General features: G+C 43.9%; 1 protein-coding gene and 1 pseudogene across 1 annotated transcript in view; both read left to right on the plus strand.

Annotated features, from left to right (window-relative positions):
• EVA1A (eva-1 homolog A, regulator of programmed cell death) overlaps positions 1 to 16,745 on the plus strand; it is a 48,994-nt gene that overhangs the window by 18,640 nt on the left and 13,609 nt on the right. The window contains exons 3-4 of the mRNA XM_027623844.1: positions 361 to 453; positions 4,995 to 5,117. Of these exons, the coding sequence (XP_027479645.1) occupies positions 361 to 453; positions 4,995 to 5,117 (216 nt within the window). The remainder of the gene's footprint in view (positions 1 to 360; positions 454 to 4,994; positions 5,118 to 16,745) is intronic.
• On the plus strand, positions 5,416 to 11,422 carry LOC118357248 (annotated as a pseudogene).

A 16,745-nucleotide genomic window follows, 5' to 3' on the forward strand; every position in this document is an offset into this window, starting at 1 on the left:
ACCTCAGCGTTCTGGACTCCCCTTTGAGGTCAGGCTCCCGGCTCCACTCCTCCTGGCAAGGACCAGCTCCGCTTTGGCACCCAGGCTTATCTGACCCGAGGCACTAAATACTGACCCCCTGATGGGCTGACCGAGGGCTGATGAGAGCCTTGGTGTCCATCTCTAGCCCCTCCCAGGACCAGCGTTTGCTTGTCTTCTCAAATGCCTGTCCTCTTTCTTATGTTCTTACCCACATCGGCCCTCCTGGGACAGAAACCCCTGCCCCCAGGCTGGTGCCAGGGCCCTGGTATCCATGGTCAGAACCCAGAGGCGGAAAGCCAGTCTCTAAAGATAACTTCTGGGTTTTCTTTGTCCCACCAGCCTACGGGACACCTTGCAGCTTCCGGTCGGTGACCATTTTTAAGGCCCATAGGACTGGCTCTACTCTGCTGTCTGCAAGGCCCAGTCCTCAGGGTGTGTATTGTCCTTCTCTCCACTCCTAGGTGCTACTTCAAGTCCAACACCACACCTCACCAAGTGACTTCCAGGAAACGGGAGGTGTCCGGCAGGTGCAGAGCACACTCTGCACCTTGTACCCACCTGGGACCTTTGATGAAAGCATCTTGCACACTGCCTCCCACGGTTTGAAAATTCCTCCTGGATTCTCACCCCTCCCTATGTTCTACTGTGGTTATCCTCCCACAACCAGACACATGGCTTTCATGCTACAGGGAGGTCTCCGCGCTACAGGTGCTGATGCTTCCTGTCTTGGTGGTTTTTGCCGCTGGTTGCGCTCGGGTTCTGGCAGTGCCATCATCCAGTTTCATGGGAGCTTCCTCTGTGTGTATGGTTTGGGGCCTGCAGAAATAAACTGAGACTGGGGAGGGAGCTGGGAGCCTCCAGAGCCTCTGGGACTGATTTAGTCAAACATCTTCAATCACTTTCTTCTCATTCTGAAGACTTCACATAATTAAAACCATTCCTGGCCAACACTAAATAAATTTTGCACATGCTGCTTGAATTACTGTGCAGTCTTACCCCACTGTGGCTTTCTTAGAGATTAATATTTCACCGAAACTATTCCTCTGGGTAGGCTGAAGCCAACAGCTGTGGAAATTCAACATTTGCTTTATACAATGAAACTTTAGGACAGGGCTGCTTTTCACATTTCTCAGCTATGAAGCTCATTTAGAGAAAAAAAAAAAAGCATTCTTGGCAGAGTCCATGTGGCATGAGCCAGATATCCCAGCTTTTGTTGCTATATATTTAGATAGAAAGCGATGAGAAAATGTGCCTTTAAATGCTTATCATTTAACATTGGTGCATAAAAGTTAGAATTACCATTTATTGAGCACCTACTACGTGCCAGGCATTGACATGCTCCGTATTCTCACAAACACCCCAGGGTGGTCCAGACCTGGACCCATTTGCCTTCTGATCCCTGTCCTGCCCTGGATAGTAGGGGCTGACCTGGAGGCTGCCTTTCTCAGAGTCCAAGGTGCTCTGGCTTCCTGCTGGGTCTGGCCAGTGGAGGCACCAGTGTGAGGTCAGAGGGTAGAGGAAGGGAGGAGGCCAGAGTATTTCCTCCTTCTCTGTCTGTCTTCGTCAAGCATCTCTTCTAATAGTGCCCACATTTCTGTGGTTCCAGGTTCTTCCTTGTGACCCTGGCTCCTGGGTAACATGCTTCCTCCTTTTGTCCCCTCAACCATCTGCTGCCCATTGTTGCCGATCCCTTGATTGCCTCATGGTCCCATCCTTACTCCAATTAATTTCTTCTTTTTAAAATTATGTCAATTTGAGAAGTTCTTTAAACTCTTGACTTTGTCATCTATCACGTCAGGCTTCATCCCTCAGCTTCTCTGTCACTTTCCACCTGTACTTCCATCTTTATCATTGTAATCTATTCCCTGCATTCAATTCCTTCTGTTGCAAATACTTGAAACAGTTTCTGTTTCTCTGCTTAGATGCTGATTGACGGATTGAGGTAGGAACCAGCCTCATTTTAATGATGAGGAAACAGAGGGTCAGGGAGGTCAGCTAACTTGTCCAGTCTTAAAGACAGGGGACGATGGAGCTTGAGTTTAAATTCAGATCTGATCAGTCCTGAAGCTTGTGTCCTTTCTCCGACATTAGCCTGTGTTCTGTTTCCTGGTGCCATGTGAACCAAATCAAATTTCTCCTGCATAATCCCTTCATATTCTAGAAGAAGAAAACTCTCACCATCTTCTTCTCCTTCCCCTTAACTGTTGCTCATGAGAAAGAATTTTGAATTTCCCGTGATGTCCTGGTTGAGTCTTTTAGATTAGTGCTTCTTAAACTCTAATGTGAAGATTATGATTCAGGATGACTCTGGAGACGATTTCAAATTTATATGCCATTGTTAGAAATAATACAGAGATCCTATGTTCCATTTAACCAGTTTTCCTAATGATAACATTTTGCAGGACTGTAGTACAATATCACAACCAGGATGTTGACAGTGATAGAGTCAAGATGCAGAATATTGCCATTAGCACCAGGATCCCTCTGTTGCCCTTTTACAGTTGTGCTCACTTCCCTTCCAACTCCACCCCCTCCTTAACCCCTGAAACCACCAATTTGCTCCCCACTTCTATAATTTGACATTTCAAGAATGTTATATATATGAAGTCATACAACATGCAACCTTCCGAGACTGAGTTTTTTTCACTCGGCATAATTTTTTGAAGATTCATCCAGGTTGTTGCATGAGTTAAAAGTTGGGGTTTTTCTTTGTTGTTGTTGTTCTGATTAGTATTCCATGTCATGGATATGCCACAGTTTGTTTAAACTTTCACCCATTGAAGGAAATTTGGTTTGTTTCCGATTTGGGGCTATTACAAATAAAGCTGCTATAAATATCTATGTGGGTTTTATGTGAACCTAAGTCTTTATGTCTCTGAGATAAATGCCCAGGAGCAATGCAATTGCTGGGTTGTATGATAATTGCATGTCTACTTTTTGAAGAAACTGCCAAATTGTTTTCCATAGTGGCTGTTTCATTTTATATTCCCATGAGCAATGTATGAGTGATCCATTTTTCCACACCCCCTTTTTTTTCCTAAAGATTTTATCTATTTATCTGACAGAGAGAGACACAGCGAGAGAGGGAACACAAGCAGGGGGAGTGGGAGAGGGAGAAGCAGGCTTCCCGCGGAGCAGGGAGCCCGATGTGGGGCTCGATCCCAGGACCCTGAGATCATGAATGAGCCGAAGGCAGATGCTTAAAGACTGAGCCACCCAGGCGCCCCCATTTTTCCACACCCTTATCAACATTTGGTGTTGTCACTATTTTTGAAGTTTCTTTATATATTCTAGATACTATTCCTTTTGGCAGATAAATGATTTGCAGATATTCCCCCCGCCCCCACCTCTATAGTTTGTCTTTTCATCCTCTTAACGCAGAAGAAATGTTTTTAATTTTGATGATGTCCAAATTATCAGTTTTCCCTCTTTTGGAATGTGATTTTGGTGTCAAGCCTAAGAATTCTTTGCCTAGTCCTTGATCCCAAAGATTTTCTTTATAAGAAGTCTGAGGTCTCAGGGAAGTTCCTTTGATTCCGGGTGCGAGAGAGGTAGAAGAGAGAACGTTCTGGTTGGAAGTGGGATTTCTGAGTGTTAGTCAGTCGCCCACAGTCACTCAACATTGGCTCTGTGCTTTTAATTGTGGGAGGCCCTGGGAACAGAGAGCAGAAGGGAGACATGATCCCTGCCCTTAAGGAGCTCACAGCCCAGATTTCAGAGGTGGCACCTTTCCAGGTGAAAACAAGGTCCAGGATGTTTGCCTGGAAATGGTTTGCTCCAGTGGGCTGGAGGGGGAGTCTGGTGGAGCAAAGGAAACCAAGTGGCTGGCAGGCTAGCCTGCTGGATGTGTCACTCACCGGTGGGTATCAGGCCTGTGGAGAAAAGCAGGTTTCTTTCTACTCAGTGATTTCTCCAGGACCATGTACATCCTCTTCCCATCTTGTGGTCTGGGAGCTCTTTTTCCATTCAGGCTTTGCCTCTCAGACGCCATGTGGCCACACTGGGGTCAGTTCCTGAGTGGTTTTCACTAGTGTAGACGGGAGGGTGAGTGGGTTTCAAAGACCTGCTTCCGGGCTTTGGTGTCCGAGTCTCTAAAGAACTATCGATCCCGTCCTTTAAGTTTCCTTTTCGTTCTTGCCCTTGATTTCATCACCAGGAAAATGGAGATAGCAAAGTGCCACAAATCCTTTGTGTGGCTAAGGTAGCCAGGATACGTTATCTATAAGACGCAGAGGAACAAGCGGAAGTCAGATGCTGCGGGAGTCAGCAGGAAGGGTGTGCGGACAAATGACTGTGTGTGTACATGTGGAGCAGGGGCACCGCTCGGCGCCCCAGGAGCTCCGGGACGGATTTCATTCTTTCTACACACTTTTCAACGAAGCCGGCAACATAAAGAAGCTGTGCGGATCTAGTCTTTCAGAGGCCCCTGCTGGCCTCTCCCTAGCTGGCTTGAAGGTAGCTTGAGGCCTTGTGACTCTGGCTGTGGGAATCCACGCATCAGCACTTCCGGGTTTTTTGTGCCTACACAGAGCTGCGTGAGACTTCATTTCATGGCCCATCGGGCCACTGCTATCTGGGAGCCAAATTCCCTCCCTTCCTGTTCCAGAGAGACTGGCCTGAAAACTTCGCTGATGAGGGGACTCATGGACACATCCCACTCTGTTTTGTGGGCTTTGGCTGCAGGAGGGAAGAGGAAGCATGCATCTCTGATCTTTTACCCCTTGCTTCCTTTTCTGCTATGAACTTGGGAGTTTGGTTTCTCTGGCTGTCTGGCTCAAATTCCATATGAAACTCTGGCAGCGGGTTTTATCCTCTCAGGAGATGCCACTGCATCTTTTCAGAGGTCCAGGGAAACCTCGCCTGGGCTTCTCAGCTAGGTTCATGGCGACACTAGGTCTTAGGTATGACGTGATCTCCTGAGCACGTGATGGCTTTCTGATGCTTTTTTTTGTGCCATTTCTCTTTTCTTTCAGAGCCTGAGAAGCCAACTGGGGCCAACCAAGTTTCAGAACCTCTACTGCTTGGCACCAACATCACCAGGGATGAACTGTTTTTGCCAGATAATCCTCTGTTCCTGACAGCACATCCCTCCCCAGGTAGCTAAGGGGATAATGAGTTTTCACCCCACCTCTGCACACTGTGTAATGAGATAGTCACCTGCACAGCGGCTTATGCACCAGGGCCTACTCACTGCTGCTACTGAAGTATAAGATGAAATCTGTCATCCTCAGGCACATTTCATTTTATACAATTCAGTGATTACATTCAATATAAATGAGTGGACTCAGGGTTCCAGAGAATATGATTTTGCAGCACTGGGAATGAGGTTACCTCTAAAATGGAAACCAGTGAAAATAATGTCCAATGCATATGATTAGCCATTCCATCTAAGAGATGGTGCTCATAGACAGGCTGTCATCTTCATCAGGAGACCAGCATGTGTTTAGGGAGACAAAATTACAGGAAGTAAGTGATGGACAGAAGCTGTGTTTTTTCAATTGTGTTGCAGTTTGTCAGTACTTAGTTGAAGGAGCTTTGAGTCAGGGATGAGAGAAAGCTGTCAGAGAGTAAGATTTATAAGAATTGGTGGGTTCTGTCCAAAGAGAGAATGCTGTGATGCTGGTTGCCTGGCTCCGGAGTATCCTCTAAACACGACTTCCCCTAGAGTAGTGTGGGGTTAATCCAATGGGTTATCACCAGGAGAAAGCCCTAGCTTTGCAAGTAGGCAGCTCCGTAGTTGTAATTTTGTCCTTGCCAAGTTAATCCCCAGGATCCAGTTGTCTAGAAGAGGACCTGATTTAGCTCTTGTACCAGCTGACTCCCCAGTTATGAATAAACTGCTATTGGTTGATGTGTTCTCTTGAGGGCTTGGTTAATGTGAGCTCTTCTCCTGGACACTGGGAATACTGAGTTACTGGCCCAGAGCTTGGACTCGTGTCCTGACCAACACCTGCCAACCCTCTTCCCGACACCATCCTAACGGTCCTGATGATGCATACGAGCTTCACAAACACTGAGAATCACTTAGACCGGTAAATGAAGTAATGATGTTTGTTTTAGAATAGGGTTTCTCAACCTTGATACATTCACATTTTGGACCAGATAGTTCTTTGTTTGTGAGGGGCTATCCTGTGTGCTGTAGGATGTTTATCATATCCTTCCCGCCTACCCACTAGATGCCAGTGTTAACCCCCACTGCAATTTTGACAACCAAAAATGTTACCACACATAGCTAAATGTCCCCTGTGGGGGGCAAACTGCCCAAAGTTGAGAATCACTGATTCTAGGAGCTAGCCAGTGGTAAGGGACTTCCTTGAGGAACAGACCACAAAATTGTACTTGGGGGTAGATGAATGCCTCAAGCCCCTTACCTTTATATTGGTAGGTGTATTGATTAGGGTTCTCCAGAGAAACAGAAGCAGTAGGATATATGTATCCTATCACTAGGATATATATATGTGATTATGGAGGCTGAGAAGTCCCAGGATCTGCCATCTGCAAGCTGAGACCCAGGAGTGGTATCGTTCAGTTCGAGTCTGAAGGCCTGAGAATGAGGGGAGCCAATGGTGACAGTCCAAACTGAGGCTGGAGAAGATGAGATGAGATGTCTCAACTTAAGCAGTAAGACAGGAAAAAGGGGGGCAGAATCCTCCTCCCTCCACCTCATCTGGAAACACCCTCACAGACACACCCAGAAAAAATGTTTAATCTGGGCACCCCATGGCCTGTCAGATTGATTCATAAAATTAATCATCACAGTAGGAGTTGCAGAAAGGTTTTAATGACAGGGCAAATCACCAGTGGGAGTTGTCCAGAGCTACTTGGACTGTTCCATCCCCATTAAGGGAGAGTCAGGGAGAAGGCTTTGGTTTAGAGTTTGACTCTGGGGTTCGTCACTTTTCTAACTTCTGCAGACCATGTCTCATTGGCAGCTGTCCTGAGCAGAATCTCCTCTGCCTAGCCCTGCTCTCTGTCTCGGTGTCCTCACTAAGGTACCCTGTAACCACCCGGAGAACTGCCTGTGTGGCAGGCCGGGCTGGTGAGGACTTGCCCTCATACCCGAGGTCAGATTTATAAAGGAGGCACTAAGTGCCTGCTGGGCTTGTGCTGTTAAAGTATCTTAGTGCTCAGGCTGAAGGGGATTACAGAGGTCAGGTAGAGCACTTTGTTAACTCTACTGGGCATTTTATAAAATGGGAATTTGATTCCAAAGGTCTTGGGTGGTGTCCAAGATCACGTAGATCCAACAAGCTCCCAAGTGATGTCAATCCTGCTGGTCCTCGAACCATACTTTTTTTTTTTTTTTTTTTTTTTTAAGATTTTATTTATTTATTTGAGAGAGAGAGAATGAGAGATAGAGAGCACGAGAGGGAAGAGGGAGAAGCAGACTCCCCGCCGAGCAGGGAGCCCGATGTGGGACTCGATCCCGGGACTCCAGGATCATGACCTGAGCCAAAGGCAGTTGCTTGACCAACTGAGCCACCCAGGCGCCCTCGAACCATACTTTAAGTAGTAGGACTTTAGACCAGAGGTCTGCAAACTATGGCTCATGGACCAAATTGGGTCTACCACCTATGTTGCAAATAAAGTTCTGTTGGAACACAGCCACACTTGTTCATTTACATATTGTCTGTGGTGCCTTTTGTACCACATTGGCCAAGTTGAGTAGTTGAGACAGAGACTCCATGGCCCCTGAAGCCTGAAATAGTTACTCCTTGGCCCATACAGTAAAGATGCACTGACCCCTGCTCGAGGCTGACTTGTGCCATATGGACGAACCATGGAGGATCGTCCCATTGGCTCCTTCGGATGGGCCATCCAGAGGTTGTCTTTCCTTACCTTTGGCCTGTCTTTTTCATCCCTCTTCTTACTTCTAGCTCCTGCAACCCTCTCCATTAGTGCCTGGGGCATGGCGAGACTCGTAGAAAGAATTTCTGTGCCACAGTAAAGCTTCCATCTTGAATGTGGACCTCTCATTGTCCTGACAAAGTGTTTTGCCTGGCACCCACTCAGAGCCAGTCAGCCCTGGTATCCTTTGGTCTTCTAGGTGGCTCACCTTCAGACCTGTTTAGAAACACCCTCAGAGACTTATGCATAAAAACTCATGCCTGAATGCTCTATTTGTTTCTCAGCCAGCCAGCATTTATGAAGAACCTTCTTTCATCAGGTACCATGCTAGATTTTTAGAACAAGGATACATCAGATCCCTTTTCAGTCTAGAAGAAAACCTGTAAACTGATCATCCCAATTACAATATCGTGGGTGCAATATTAGAAGAATTATTTGGATGCTTTGATAGCCAAAGGAAAGGGTCTGAGTGATGTGGAGCTTCGCTGCAGTGGACCTTTCCTTTTTTTTCCCCTCAATCATGAATTGTTATCAAATTTTACACAAACACATTTTTGCATCTAATGGTGTGATATGTTCTTCCTCTTAGGTTCTAAATGTGATAGATTACAGTTATTTACTATCCAATTTTAAAAGTGAAATAACATTTTTTACTTAAAATTAAGCTACATTTATAGTATGATATAAATTGGAATTTTATTGACTTCAATTTTAATATCAGTATAAAATAATTCTACTGCCATTCCTGTTAACTTAAAACCAAAATTTGTCTGCAGAATTCTCTAAATGGAGTAACACTTTCAAAATTCACTGTTGTACCTCATTAGCACCTTATTTTTATTATTATTTTAAAATTGTGCTAAAATACATATAACACAAATTTACCAGCTTAACCATTTTAAACTTACAGTTCAGTGGCATTAAGTGAATTTACACTGTTGTGCAACCATCCATTTCCAGAATACTTTTCATCTTGCAAAACTGAAACTTTGTACCCTGTATCCACTAAACAATAACTTCCAATTCCTCCCTTCCCCAGCCACTGACAACCACCATTCTACTCTGTCTCTATGAATATGACTACTCTAGGTATTTCATATACGTGGAATCATACAGTGTGTCGATTCATTACAGTTCTTTTGTGACTGGCTTATTTCATTTAGCATAATATCCTTAAGGTTCGTCTATGTTGTAGCATGTGTCACAGATTCCTTCCTTTTAAGGCTGTGAGTAATACTCCATTGTGTGTGTGTGTGTGTGTGTGTGTGTGTGTGTATCACATTTTGTTTATCCATTCATCAGTGGATGGATATGTCAATTGCTTCTACCATTAGGGCTACTGTGAATAATGCTTCATAATAATTGGTGTACAAATATCTGTTTGAGTCCCTGCTTTCCATTCTTTTGAATAGGTACCCAGATATAGAATTGCTTAATCTTATAGTAATTCTAGTTTTTATTTTTTGAGGAACTGCCACCCTGTTTTCCATAGTGCCTCGACCATTTTACTCTCCCATCAACAATATGAGGGTTTTAATTTCTCTCAATCCTCTCTGAAACTTGTTATTTTCTTTCCCTTTCTTTCTTTTTCTTTCTTTCTCTTTCTTTCTTTCTTTCTTTCTTTCTTTCTTTCTTTCTTTCTTTCTTTCTTTCTTTTTTCTTTCTTTTTCTTTCTTTCCCTCTCTCTCCCTCCCTCCCTTCCTTCCCCTTCCTTCCTTCCTTCCCTCCTTCCTTCCTTCCTTCCGTTTCTTTATACTAGCCATCTGAATGGGTGTGAGGAGGTATCTCGTTGTGGTTTTGATTTGCAGTTCCTTAGGGATTGGTAATGTTGAACATCTTTTCATAAGCTTATTGATCATTTGTGTATCATCTTTGGAGAAAGGTCTGTTCAGGTCCATTGCCTATTTTTTTCTAATCAGGTTGTTTGTTTTTTATTGTTGTTGAGTTTCTAGGAGCTCTTTATATAATCTGGATATTAACCCCCAATCAGATATATGATTTGCAAATATTTTCTTCCATTTTGTGGGTTACCTTTTCACTTTGTTGATTGTGTCCTTTGATGAACAGAAGTTTTAAGTTTTGATGTTTAAACAAAAGTTTAACTTTTGTCCAGTTTATTTTAACTTTTGACCAGTTTATTTTAACTTTTGTCACCTGTGCTTTTGGTGTCATATCTAAGAAATCATTGTCAAATCCAATGTCATAAAGCTTTTCTCCTGTGTTTTCTTCTAGGAGTTTTATAATTTTAGCTCTTGCATTTAGGTCTTTGACCCATTTCTAGTTAAATTTTAATATGGTATAAGGTAAGGGTTCAACTTCATTCTTTTGCATGTGGATAACTCAGTTTTCTCAACACCATTTATTGAAAAGACTGTTCTTTCCTCATTGAATGGTCTTGGCACGCTTGTTGAAAATCATTTGACAAGGCATAAGGGTTTATTTCTAAGCTCTCTGGTCTATTCCATTGGTCCATATGCCTGTCTTTATGCCAGTGCCACACTGTTTTGCTTACTGGAGCTTTGTAATAAATTTTGAAATCAGAAAGTGTGAGACTTCCAACTTAGTTCTTTTTCAAGATTCTTTTGGGTATTTGAGATTCCTTGAGATTCTGTATGAACGTTAGTATGGATTTTTCTATTTCTGAAAAAAAAAAGTCATTGGGATTTTGAGATTGCTATAGGACTTTTGAATTCTCTTTTAAAGAAAACATTTGCCAGACTGATAAGGGGAGGAGGGGGCATTTTAGGCAAAAGGAAAAGCATGATAGAATACATGAAAAGATAAAAGAACTTGGTGTGTTTGGGTAACTAAAAGTAAGTTGGTAATGTTGGAGCATTAGGCGTGCCTACATTTCTGTGTGTATGTGTATGGGTATAGACTCAAGTAGGAGATGAATTAGGAGCTAAGGTAGGGGTCAGATATTATGGAAGTGGCTGTGTATTGTGTTAAGAAGTGTAATGGGGATACCTCCTCATCTAGCTTGAAACACGGGCTCCGGCAAGCCGCCGCCTTACCACTCTTCTCTCATGGACCCTGACACCAAACTCATTGGAAACCTGGCACTGTTGCCTATCAGAAGTCAATTCAAAGGACCTGCCCCTAGAGAGACAAAAGATACAGATATGTGGATGAAGCCATCTATTACTTTAAGGCCAATGTCTTCTTCAAAAACTATGAGATTAAGAATGAAGCTGATAGAACCTTGATACATATAACTCTCTACATTTCTGAGTGTCTAAAGAAACTCCAAAAGTGCAATTCCAAAAGCCAAGGTGAAAAAGAAATGTATACGCTGGGAATCACTAATTTTCCCATTCCTGGAGAGCCTGGTTTTCCACTTAATGCAATTTATGCCAAACCTGCAAACAAACAGGAAGATGAGGTGATGAGGGCCTACTTACAGCAGCTGAGACAAGAGACTGGACTGAGACTTTGTGAGAAAGTTTTTGACCCTCAGAATGATAAACCTAGCAAGTGGTGGACTTGCTTTGTGAAGTGACAGTTCATGAACAAGAGTCCTTCAGGACCTGGACAGTGAAAGGAGCCTGGGCAGACACTTTCCACAGCCGTGGGCAGCATTTTACAGCAAGATGTACACAGTTATTTGCCTTTATTTGATAAAGTTTTATACAGAAGAGAGAGGAGAGTGTATCTTCACTTGGACAACTCTTTATCAAGAATTTGGGTGGGGGAGGGAAGAATGGGTGATTTGAAATTTTCTGAAGTATTAAGCTGGTGCTTAATAAAGAATAAAGAAATTTCTAACAACAACAACAAAAAAAGAAGTGTAATGGGGATTAGTTGAAGGGTTGGGCTGTGGAGTGAAGTAATTAGATTTGTACTTTATAAAGATGACTCTGTGGGTGAGAGTGTGTGCTAGATTGAGCAGGAAGAAGGCGTTAGCAGAAGGATTAGGTGTGGACTGTTGCAAACCTCCAGAAATGAAATGGTAAGACTTGTGCCATAGAGTTAGTGGGGATAATAGGAGGGAATGGATCTGAAATAGCTTTGCACCACCACATACTCCGACATTTTCCAGTGACTTCACTGTCTTCCTGGGTCCTGAAGTCTTCACATCTTCAGAATAGTCTCTGAACTCAGAGCGGTGGTTCCAACTCTTCACCTGTATTGTATAGTTGTGACCTTTTAAGAACTCAAATGTTTGTTGAAGAAGGCCCAGGACTCTGGCCCAGAGAAGCAGAGTCCCTCAGCAGTAGCCAGCCCCTTCTCAGCCCCTGAAGCTCTGACTCCTCATCCTGCTACTCTTGGGCCTCTGGCTGCTCCAAGGACCTTGCGGTCATTTCTCTCTTACCTGCGGGTTGGGCTTTCTTTCCTTGCTGTGGTTTTCCCTGAGCCCATTGGAATCCACCAGAAAATGAGCTGTCTTCTCTGTTGTGACCCAGTCTCTCCACCTGCAGAATTGCAGCTCCCCAGGCCCTTTTGTGTGGTCCATGTTATTGAGACCATGACCCCCCTAAGAACCCATTTCTTCTCCAAGGACTGGAGGCTTCTGCTTCTTTAGCATTCCCCAACCTGACATCCCTCCACTCACTGTGATTCAGTTCCCCATCCTCAGCTTAGGGCAGCACTGAATAGGAGTTGTCAGGGTCTTTGCCACTTCTTCATCCCTTCATCTCAGCGAGAGCATCTCTGAGTGAACTGGGTAATGATAATGTCAGGTCTGAGCCGCTGCAGCAGCAGCTGGGGAGAGGATGTGCTCTATCAGCCAGAGGCTCAGCTGCTTAACACTGAGATCCCAAGTCCCTATTCTGAACCCTGGTGGCACGGTTCTGCTGGTGGGCAGGCTGTGGCAGTGTGTGTGTGTGTGTCTGTGTGTGTGTCTGTGTGTGTGTGTGTATGTATATGTGTGTGTGTGTGGTTGGCCCATCATGGTCACAGGTGGAGTCATGAAACTGGGGGCAGAGAGTGGGCTCAAGCTCCCAAGTTCTTGTGGGCATTTAAGAACTGGAACCACTTCGGTATATCTGGGACAGCCAGCTCTGACCCATTGCCAAAGACACACAATTGGTGACCTGTGGGATGAGGCAAACTGATCAAAGTACAGCAATACTGTCAATGCTAGAGAAAGCAGAGCCAGGCAAAGGGGGGGGGGGGGGTTACAGTGAGTGACCGAAGTGCTGATGGGCTGTGCCTCCAAGGTGAGCCAGACAGAATGCAATAAAAAGTTCCAGGGAAGGTGAGGGGAAAGTGTTAAAAGGGAACTGGGGAGGAGATGTGGAAGAGAAAGAAGAAAGTCCAGGAAAAACAGAAATGGAAGGAGTTGCTGCTTCCTTGAAAGTCAAGAACTAGCTAGCTAGAACAAAGCACACAAGACCCCAGATCCCTGGCTGGGAAGGCTGGCTGGTATTTAGGAGACTGGTTCTTTGTTCTTGAGTCCGGTCTACCTGGAACACGGCCTCAGGAAAGCAGAATGTGTTCTCATCACTCACTTTGTGTTCCCAAACAGAAGAGAAGAGAGGGAGGTGCCGCCTTGGTCCAGCTCAAGCATTTCCAAGAGGCTTCCTCTGGATGCGACGTCGAGGCCGCCCTTCTGCTGTAGCACGGAGCTGGTGATTACCGAGTGCGTGAACATGGCTTTGCTCAGCAACATCCTAGCGGCCTATTCCTTTGTCTCAGGTAGTTGTCCAGTCTTGGCTGGGCCAGGGCTGAGGGCTGAGGCTATCTCCTGGGTGGCCATCAGTGGCCTTATTCTCAGGAGAGAAGTGCTACATAGTTGTAGCAGAGGGATTCTGCTGTGCTAAATTTTGGGTGAGAATTTTGAGATGAAAGATCCTCTGGTTTGAAAGTTAAGCTTGGCATTCTCTAATGTGGTAATCAGTGGCGGTGGTGGTGGGGACTCTAAAAGCTTTATCTTGCTAAAAATGTTTGGTTTCCTTTGGGCTCAAGCGAGTGAATGAAGTAGCCTGGGGCTATTGTCTTCCGGTCATTATGCATTTGACTCCCTGTGAGAGAAGCTCTTGGAGTATCCTCAGCCTGCTCATTTCTATGCAGTCGTTCTCAGTCCCGCCCAGGGGTGTGTGTGTGTGTGTGTGTGTGTGTGTGTGTGTGTGTGTGTGTGTGTGTGTGTGATCTGTGTTTGTGGGGCTGTATGAGGTGTGTGAGAACCTCCTGGGAGACATGAAGACACAAAGCATGTGAGTCTGAGAGAGCCTGATATTTGTCCCTTCCTTAATTCAAAGTTACACTCTTAGGAAGATGGCTTACTGTTCTTCAAGATCCTTTCTTGAGAACAGATGCTGTTCTTGTAAGAGGAGCCATTTAAAAATACATGAAAATATACTTCAATCAAGTTGAAATTAAAAAAAAAAAATACACGAAAATGCTCAATGGTTTCAATGACCAAACCAATTTTCTACTGCTTGAAGGAGTTTTACATTTTTTTTTTTGATAGTTGGCTTTCACTATGTTTTGTTTTGCCTGTTGTCTCAGGATGTTGTATAAAAAGGAAGGGGCTGAGGTTCTGATTAGAATCCCTCTAATCAGAGGACTGATTTTGCTTTCTGGTTCTCTAGCCAGGGTTGATATGTGGTAACCTCAGAGTTCAGATATAAAACCCGACATTTCTATTTACAGTGGCAAATCTGAGCCAGGGTTGAGGATAAAGGAAGCCCATGGGTTCTCTTTGAGAGAGGATCTCAGATGACATGTAACCTGATTTTAGAAGGGAGGACTTCTCAGGGGCGGCAAGATGCAGCATGTAGTCTACATAGGCCTCAAGGCCAGGGTTCTCCCTTCCTGGGTCAGCAAAGGCCTGGGTCATCGGTCAGCTCCTCACCACCCTAGGAAGTCTGGTGCCTGGGGCCTCCTTCCCCCTGGCACCGCACATCAGAGGAATCTCATCTTTGCTCTTTCTTCAAGGCCGTACTGGTATTATGTTTCACAAGCAATTGAATGATGATGCTCTCAACTCCCTAGTGAAGACGTCCCCAAAATGAAGTGGGTGGTGGCAGGGAGGGCCTGGAGGTTCCAAGGCCTCCAAGGACACTTGCAAATCAGCTGTTGCAAGAACATATCTTGGGTGAGAGCATACAGGCTCCTGGACTTTGGCGTTCTACTTGGCACAGGAAGTACCTGGCAGTTTTCCATTTCAGCCAGCATGACCCTGAGTTGTGATCATTAAACGTCGTAATTCATTGAATAGTCTGGTGTTTACCGTGTGTCTTGTGATCTTGCTAGGGCTGATAGATTGCATGGCCCTGTTTTTCATCCCCCCTCCAACCTTTCTCCTCCTCACCCCATATTCTGGAATTAAATATTGGTTGGGACACAGGAAGATAATGCTCCTTTTGAATAAATATGGGCTGAAATAAAAAGAGAATGCAAGGAAATGTAAAGTAAAGTGGCTAAAATAAAATGGGTCAGATCCAGCAAATGGACTTGCTGGCTGAAAATGAATTCTAAGTGTGATGGGCACCAATCCCTGGCTGTAAAGAAAATGAGTTAAGAGAATTTAAAATATGAAAGTGAATATAACAGATACAAAATAATTGTTTTAAAAGAAGAAAACGGAACAAATGGATTGAAGGCAATAATAAAAAGTATGTTCAGAGAAAATTGTAAAAAATGTCCTAATCTTGTAGCTCACTTATGTTCTCACTCAGCTGTATCTGGTCTTCAACTACACAGGGGCCCCTGATCCCTCCTAATTTCTTCCGGAGCATCAGTTGCCTCTTATTTTGTCCATGTGGTGCATCATTGCAGCAACATATTTGCTAATGCACACAACTCCCTTCTTCTTTGTCTAGCTCCTGATTAAAACAACAGGCAAAACACTAACTCTAAGTAAATCCCTCTTTCTCCCCTTTTGCCCTCTGCACTGAAGTAACCAAATGCTGCTACAGCTTTGCAGATTGAAACCATTAGAAATTCATGGTATCAAACCTCAGCTGAGCCTTTCAAGTCAGTCTCTATTTGCTTTTGGAAACATCTTGTTCTCATTCTTCACAATAGCCATTTCAAACCTTGACAATTTGAATAATTTTATTTTGTTTTTTAAAGATTTTATTTATTTATTTGACAGAGAGAGACACAGCGAGAGAGGGAACACAAGCAGGGGGAGTGGGAGAGGGAGAAGCAGGCTTCCCACAGAGCAGGGAGCCCCATGCGGGGCTTGATCCCAGGGCCCTGGGATCATGACCTGAGCCGAAGGCAGAAGCTTAACGACTGAGCCACCCAGGCGCCTCGACAATTCAAATAATTTTAAATACCTGTTTATCTAAATGTACCCTAAAATTATATGGCAAATGCAAACTAAGAGAAAAATGCAGCATTAATGAAGAAGGGTTAAAGTTTATAACATATAAAGAGCTTTTACCAATCAATAAAAGATCAGATTTCCCAAAGAATAGTAGACAAAAAACAAGAATCAGCAGTTTGCCAAGGAAAAATTACAAATCGCTGATAAAACATACACGGCCCGAGTTCAAGCAATTAAACAAATGCCAAATAAAAACAACAATGAGATTAACATTTTTATTTTATAAAATTCTCAAAGATTTGAGTGGTTATATATATAATTTCAGTTTTGGAGAAAGTGTGGAGAAATGAGTACTCACACACAGTGTTATGGGATTGTAAATTGCTACAACCTCTCTAGAGAGTGATTTGGGAACATCTGTCAAAAGCCTTAAAAACATGTATACCATTTAGCCAGAAGTTCCACATTTAGGAATTTATCCTAAGGAGATAACTAGGGATATGGGCAAAAATTTTACTATGAGGACAGTTGATCTCAGAACTGTTTATATAGTAAAAAATGAGAAAAATGGGTGAATATTAATTGAAATAGAAAAATGTTTATGATGTGTTTTTAAGTGAATGAAGCCTGTTACCATATAGCATATGCAGTATGGGGC

The sequence above is a fragment of the Zalophus californianus genome, chromosome 8, assembly GCF_009762305.2.
Source record: "Zalophus californianus isolate mZalCal1 chromosome 8, mZalCal1.pri.v2, whole genome shotgun sequence".
Lineage (NCBI taxonomy): Eukaryota > Metazoa > Chordata > Mammalia > Carnivora > Otariidae > Zalophus > Zalophus californianus.